The following is a 7,863-nucleotide window of genomic DNA, read 5'->3' on the forward strand; positions in this document are numbered from 1 at the left end:
TTTTTCTGAACGCAGACCTTTTAGGCCAATGTCCAGATCAGTAGTCAAACAACTCGAGACTCAAGATTCAAGATGTTTGTTAATCACATACTTATACGTACGAACATGCATATATGCGGTGAAATTGCAAATATGCACGATAAGTACTAACTGGCACAATAGCTAACAAATTAACTAAACTAACTAAACCAACTGAGTCCTGAAACACATTTAAATTAATTCAGTTAGTAAATAGAATAAAATTATAGTAAAAAGCTAATATAATGAGTGGGATTACAAAATAGAAATAAGAGGAATAGACTATTTGTCTACATACAGATAAAGATAAATAAAATAAAGATAAATAAAGATGTAGTGTGTGTAGAGATATACAGTACAGTATACAACAGTACGGCACAGCAATACAGCGCAGTATGCAGTAACCCAGAACGGTGATACAGTATGCAGTACAGTGTGCTACATGCAGTACAGTAAGGCAGTGGGGCGCGGTCTGGCCTGGTGAGTTCAGCGTTGACAGTTCTTATGGCTTGAAGGAAGAAACTCAGTCTCAGGCTCTCTGCTCCCTGAATTTCTACTGTACTTATAGCTGTCAAACCTGGGCAAGATTATAATAAGAGGCCTTATTACATTTCTAACACAGTTTCTGATTTGTGAAATTATTTTTCAACTTTTGAAAATGAACAAAAAGGGTGATTTCAGTCTAGACCACATTGGACCAGGTCCATATCAAAAACCACTTTACTTGGACTGGTCAAATCTGGACTACATTATTCCAGAGAGGCTACAGATTCTTTAACACACAGTTTTGAAACCTTTATTCAACCGTGAAAAAAACCCAAAATAAAAATAATAATACTCTGTGTACCCCCCCCCCCCCTCTCTCTCTCTCTCTCTCTATATATATATATATATATATATATATATATATATGGGCTTCATATAATTATATAGTCCAGGTCTAACTATAACTAATAACTGCTATTACTACATTAGTTTTGGATTTATACCTTGTTCTATCTGGCCAGTGTGTAAAAAATATAGTAAAATCCACATTGCTCCTCTTTTCACAAATAGAATAATGCTTTCACCTATCAGAAATTGTGATAGAAATGCAATATAGGCTTCATATTATAATCTACTCGAGGTTTGACAGTTCTAAGTGCGGTAGTTTGACTACTATAAGTACAGATCCAGACAAAAAAAAGCCAAAAAAATTCCAAGGAATTTGAATGCACCATGACAACAGGCTCCCACATGGGACAAAGGTTGTCCCCCTGACCGGAAGTGTGTTGCACATGCGATAAGACCAGGGGTGGGCAACACATCCGGCCCGTTGGTGTTTTTAATCCGGCGAGTGTGGGAGATCTAACAGGAGATGATCTCATTTTTGGAGCTCCTTGAGAACACTGACAAGTTTCCTGAGCTGAGTGACACAGATTGGATTTGTGATTTAGCTTTTGCTGTGGACGTACTGACACACATGAATGAGCTAAAGGTGAAGCTACAAGGGAAAGACCAGTTTGTGCATGAAATGCAGACAAACGTCAGAGCCTTCAAAACCAAGCTGGCTTTACTCTCAAAGCCAATGCCAAACAAGTCATCCGCTCATTTCCCCACACTGGCCACGTTGAAAGAGGCCCCGCAACATGTGAAAAAATACAGGAAATCACTGGATGACCTGCAGGAAGAATTCTGCCGTCGGTTCTCTGATTTTGGAAAAATTGACAAGTCACTTCAGCCGGTGTCATGTCCCTTCTCACAAGACCCTGAAACTGGAACTGATTGATCTCCAATGTGACAGCGTCTTAAAGGAGAAGTTCAACTCTCTTAAACTGGATGAGTTTTATGCTTCATTAAGCGCAGCCACATTTCCAAACATCCAGAAGATGGCACAGAGGATGCTGCTGTTGTTTGGCTCTACGTATGTGTGTGAACAGACTTTTAGTGTGATGAGCACCAACAAAGCACCCAACAGATCCCAGTTGAGTGAGAATTGCCACAACAAAACTGCACTGGCAAAAATGGGAGATCAACAACACTGTTCCCACTAAAAGGTAAGTGTATTAACACTGTAATGCCTTTTTTCCTGTTTACATTTGATATGTATGCATCTTGTGCTGACCCGGCCCGTCTGTCAAATTTTAAAAGTTAATGTGGCCCCTGAGCCAAAAAGTTTGCCCACCCCTGGTCAACACGTAGGTATAATGTTATAAATGGTAAAGTTGAGGTATAATGTTATAGATGGTTAAGTTTAGGTATAATGTTATAGATGGTAAAGTTTAGGTATAATGTTATAGATGGTTAAGTTTAGGTATAAGGTTATAGATGGTTAAGTTTAGGTATAATGTTATAGATGGTTAAGTTCAGGTATAATGTTATAGATGGTTAAGTTCAGGTATAATGTTATAGATGGTTAAGTTTAGGTATAAGGTTATAGATGGTTAAGTTTAGGTATAATGTTTTAGATGGTTAAGTTTAGGTATAATGTTATAGATGGTTAAGTTTAGGTATAATGTTATAGATGGTTAAGTTTAGGTATAATGTTATAGATGGTTTAGTTTAGGTATAATGTTATAGATGGTTAAGTTTAGGTATAATGTTATAGATGGTAAAGTTTAGGTATAATGTTATAGATGGTTAAGTTTAGGTATAATGTTATAGATGGTTAAGTTTAGGTATAATGTTAGAGATGGTTAAGTTTAGGTATAATGTTATAGATGGTTAAGTTTAGGTATAATGTTAGAGATGGTTAAGTTTAGGTATAATGTTATAGATGGTTAAGTTTAGGTATAATGTTAGAGATGGTTAAGTTTAGGTTTAAGCTTCGAGATGGTCACGTTTAGGGTGTCGTCCATGTCGAACGGGACATTTTTCGGACTTTTGGCGTTGTGGAATGATGGGATGGCACCTCAAAAAGTTGCAATGCGCCGTTTAATACGCACTTCCAGATTTGTGCATGTGGAGCAGAAATGCGCTGGTGGAGGATGTTTTTTTACGCTCGTGGATTCTGAGATGAATTTGACACCATGGTGTCGGTCCAAAAATGAATGGCTGTCGCAGGCGTGCCAAACATTTTAAACCTCTCCCCCTTTTCATATTTGATATACATTATACATTATATATGCAGATGGTGCTGTGTGTAAAAAATAAAATAAAATAAAAAAAAGTATACACTCATATACCAGCCTGGTAACCAGGCCAATCAGCAGCTCATGGTTAATTTCTCTGCAGAATACGTCGGGCCACCCTCCACAGATTTCCACCAATCGCAACCATTCATCTAATATGGGGCGGGGTTGATACAATGATGACGCAGAGGAGAGCCGTTGAGGCACCTTACCAAGATGGCTGCGGCTGACGTTGAAGGGCGTGCTGAATCCTTTATCGTCGTTGAGGCACCTTATCAAGATGGCTGCCGCTGACATGGAACAGTCCTGTTGAATCAAGATTCAAGATTTTTATTTGTCACATACATATACATACTTTCATACATACATTCATGCATACATTTCATATATGCAGTGAAATGTAATTTCTGTAATGTAATCTGTTATGGTGACAGTATTAAACCAACTGGACATTTATTTTCTCTAAAAAGCTTTTGTTGATTACAAAGACGTGTTTGTCGAACTTCTACAGGATTCGTAAAAGATGAATTTACCAACTCACTCACTCAGAGCTACGTCACTCTGCTCTGATTGGTCGTAGGTCTCTCCAATGCTCTGATTGGTTGTAGGTCTCTCCAATGCTCTGATTGGTTGTAGGTCTCTCCAATGCTCTGATTGGTTGTAGGTCTCTCCAATGCTCTGATTGGTTGTAGGTCTCTCCAATGCTCTGATTGGCTGTAGGTCTATCCAAGGTGTAAGAGAGTGATTGAGTGGTGTCCCCGAAACTCACAGTGCTTCTTTTATTATTTCACAAACCATCCCAAATTATTTGACAAATCTTCCCAAGTTATTTCAGAAAACATTCCAAATTATTTCACAAACCATCCCAAAATGTCATTCTCGTTCCTGCAGTTAACCCAATTGGGCGGAAAACCTCCCGATCTGGCAACCCTCCTGCCGAGTCGTCAATCCGAATCGTTCGATCCGATTTCCCCTTCTTCGCTTTTTTTTTTTTTTTTTTTTTTTACCGGAGCGACCGGTCGCGAGTGTTCGGGATCCGCCCCCGTCGTCCGCGCGTCTCTTCCTTCTTCTCCCTCCCCGGGCCCTCGCTGCGGACACCGAGCGTCTTCAATCTGCGGCGAGGTGACGGTAAGTGCTCGTTCGACCCCCTCCCCGACAACACCCGCAAAAGAAAAACAAAAAAAAGAAAACAAGACAACCCTGCAGATCTGAGGTGGAAGATCAAACTGTTCCGTCGAAAAAGCGAAAAGCACTGATCACAGCACTGATCACAGCACTGATCTCAGCACTGTTCCTCCTGGGATGAGCACCGTCCAACAGCTGTTCCCATTGAATTGCACCTTTTGTGCTTTGTTGTTTTTGTAGTCCTCCAAAAAGGGCTGCTGTGCACGTCAGAGTCATGAGCACAGCAGGGAGGCTTGACATGGGGGCGGGGACGACAGAATTTCACCAAACATCTTCTCCTTTTCGCAGGTTTGGGAGGCGCTTGCAGACATGCCGGCTCTGGAATTCGTGGCAGGGAGCATTTCGGGTAAAAACCTCGAGAGAAAACGACTCTTCTCCGCCGCTTTTAAAGCGGGAATCCGTGACGTTTTTTCTCCCTACGCTTGGCAACCTCTGTAGCCGGACGGCCAATACGTTTTTTTGTTTTGTTTGTTTTTTGTATTAAATTCAACTGGAAATCAATGAACGCTGAAAGTGTTTCTGCCTAAACAACCGCTTTGTGACCTCAGGTGCTCTGGGGCTGGCGGTCGGACACCCGTTGGACACGGTGAAGGTAATACAATCCGGCCTCTGCACAGAATCTGCAGAGGCCGCCGGGTTGAGACCGTGTCTGAGTTTCGCAGGCGTCGCAGAAAATTAAAGTTTTATTTATTTTATTAGATTATTTCGTTTGCCCGGTTTCACCTCGGCTGAGACGGGAGTCACCGGTGGCGGGCGCGTCGCCGCCCGACGTTCACGTTGATTCCGACGGATCCACATTTAAAAAAAACGTTTATTTTGCCTTTGGCTTTGGGCGCCAGGCCTCGGCAACTCGCCGCCCCCGGCGTAGACGCCGGGCGAGCCGGAAATACCGGAGCGGTGAATCCGAATTGCACCGTCGCACGGAGGAGTCGGGGGGCCCACGGGTGGAGGGGCTTTGGAGGCGGAGGGAGCACGGCCCAGCAGGTGGAGCAGGAGGCGCCGGCCGCTTCGACGGGCGTCAAAAAGAACCGCAAGCGGCGCCTCGTTGACGCCTTCCTTCTGTGAACCGTACGTGACTCCTCCACTTGGCTTCCAGCCCGGGCCCCGCGAGCGACGCCTCGGGGACGTGGACTCCGCTGGTGTTGGTGTGAAAACGTGCAGAGCAGGTTTGTTTCTCCTTCGTTCTCCGTTACATCTCGTCTCGCGTGTGGTCGTTGCAGGTGCGGCTGCAGGCTCAGTCCACGTATAAAGGGATATTCCACTGTGTGGCGAAGACCTACTCCAACGAAGGGGTGAGTGGGAAAACGGCCCCCCGGGTTAAACCCCCCACCCCGCCAAACGTGCCCCTCGAGTGTTTCCGTTTGTCCGCAGCTCCGGGGATTCTACAAGGGCATGGCGTTCCCCGTCCTGACCACCGGCGTCACCAACTCCCTGGTCTTTGGTTCCTATAGCAACGCCCTGGATTTCCTCACCCAGTCGGAGCGGAGCGACCGCGTCTGCGGTGCCCCGGCCTCCGCCGCCCAGGTCTTCGCGGCGGGCTGCTTCTCGGGCGTGGTACAGGTGACGCGGCGGTTGGTTTCAAAAATGAATAAAAAGATAAAAAATAAAAAGGCAGACGCACGCATCGTGACCCGGCGCAGGTTTTATTATGTTTAAAAAATATATGTTTTTTAAAAAACCATAATAAAATCAAGTTCTACTCTTACTTCCTGACCAAATTGTCGATGCCGATTTCAAATGAAAGTTTTTCATCAAGCCAGGTTCCCGTAAGAGTCATTAAATGTACGTATAATGTATTCATGTAGAAATGTATCAATCGTACTCATTGAACTGACCCGGACATAATCCTCTGGGCCCAGGTGCTGGCCACCGTGCCCATTGACCTGGTGAAGGTGCGTCTCCAGGGCCAGGCCGACAGCCAGCGCTACCGCGGGCCGGTGCACTGCGTGACGGTCATCCTGAGGGAGGAGGGGGCCAGGGGCCTGTTCCGGGGCGGCCTGGCGCTGGCGCTGAGGGACGTGCCGTGCTACGGGATCTACTTCTTGCCGTACGAGATGACGTGCAAGGCGCTCGGCGAGGCGGGAAAACAGCCGGGTAAGGAGGGCGGGGCGGCAAATTCCACCTCGAAACACATAAACAACGGAAATCAAGCTTCGGCGTTGGGAGATCAAAATTGCGCGAGGGCGCCAATTCATCGGTTGCAGCCAGAACGGCGGCGCCGTGTTCTTCAGTGCAGGCCTGGGTCTATAACCGGTGGTCGTGGTGTGGAGTCGTAGCGGTTCGGTTCTTTTATTTTATTTTTTTTTGAGATTGGGTTCTTGACGAGTCACTCCGTAAAGAGTTGTTCAATTTGCGGAAGGGAAAATCCGTCACATCCAGTACGAGCAACGTTTTTTTTACGCGTTGGACTCAAATTTAGTCCTCACTTCCTTTCTCCGTTTGCTAGTAGAAGAGTCGCACTCTCAACATCCAATGGAGTCGCTCGCAACAGGATAGCGGGGAGCCTTGGGGTTATTTCCTGGCAAAATGAAGCTTGGGAAACTCTGGGATGGGGAGTCGGTCAAAGAGTATATCAGAGATGATATCAAAAAACGTGAGGAGTGTTCAAACTTCAGTCCTTCACCATGTTAATGATTATACTACCCTGCGAAGTTCTTTATGAAGTTTGTTTTTTAGTGTTGGCTCACTTGTGAACTTCAGACCTTGAACGCAACATGTCCCAGGAACCTGGAGAGCCCACGACACTGCACTGGGCGTATCATAAGTCATGCCGCCGCATCAGTATGGTAATACTTCCATATATACGTGGGACGGGCGGTCGGACACACAGTGAAGGTTATAAAACCTATGCGCGACGCCCGCTTCACACCGAATCCGTAGTCGCCCTCGGGTCATTTAAGTTGGAGACCCGTGGTTTGAAAATGTCCTTCATATAATGAAAAAAATAAAGGAAATAGCTTAAAAAACATTTATATATATATTCATGTTATTATTCATGATTATTATTATTGTATTATCATTATTATTATCATGTTATTTAAGTCACTGGCATACGTTGCTCAGAAACAATATTTTTAGCTTACTTTGATTTTTTCCACTAAGATCAGAACATTTTACCTGACCTGCATTATTTCTGCCATCAGGGACGTTTGTGGTGCTGCTGGCAGGCGGAACGGCGGGCGTGGTGACGTGGGCCTTCGCCACGCCCATGGATGTGGTGAAGGCTCGACTCCAGATGTCCGGGGCCGGGGGCCGCCAGTATCATGGGGTCCTGCACTGCATTTGCTTGAGCGCGAGGGAGGAGGGCCCCAGGGTCTTCTTCAAGGGCCTCCTGCTGAACAGCGTCAGGGCCTTCCCAGTGAACGCCATCACCTTCCTGAGCTACGAGAGCCTGATGAGAGTTCTCTGTCCCACAGCTGCCGCCTGACTCCACCACAACATCATCAACATCAACATAGACATCCACATCAACAACAACATCATCAAAAACAAACAACATAAACAACAATAACAACATCAACATAGACATCCACATCAACAACAACATCAT

General features: G+C 45.1%; 1 protein-coding gene across 2 annotated transcripts in view; it reads left to right on the plus strand.

Moving 5' to 3' along the window:
• Positions 1–1,675: 1,675 nt before the first annotated feature.
• The window catches only part of slc25a45 (solute carrier family 25 member 45), a gene marked incomplete at its 5' end in the record, with an annotated part of 9,592 nt that continues 3,404 nt past the window's right edge, over positions 1,676–7,863 (plus strand). The window contains 7 exons of one of the 2 annotated variants that reach the window (XM_080015803.1): positions 1,676–2,054; positions 4,602–4,659; positions 4,862–4,905; positions 5,534–5,605; positions 5,685–5,873; positions 6,173–6,407; positions 7,457–7,863. The exon at positions 7,457–7,863 is cut by the window's right edge and continues 3,404 nt beyond it. In XM_080015803.1, the coding sequence (XP_079871929.1) occupies positions 4,623–4,659; positions 4,862–4,905; positions 5,534–5,605; positions 5,685–5,873; positions 6,173–6,407; positions 7,457–7,740 (861 nt within the window). In that variant the 3' untranslated portion in view covers positions 7,741–7,863. Of the gene's footprint in view, positions 2,055–3,998; positions 4,257–4,601; positions 4,660–4,861; positions 4,906–5,533; positions 5,606–5,684; positions 5,874–6,172; positions 6,408–7,456 lie in introns of those variants that run through there. The other variant, XM_080015802.1, reaches the window with a different exon arrangement.

The sequence above is a fragment of the Zeus faber genome (genome assembly GCF_960531495.2).
Source record: "Zeus faber genome assembly, chromosome: 15".
Lineage (NCBI taxonomy): Eukaryota > Metazoa > Chordata > Actinopteri > Zeiformes > Zeidae > Zeus > Zeus faber.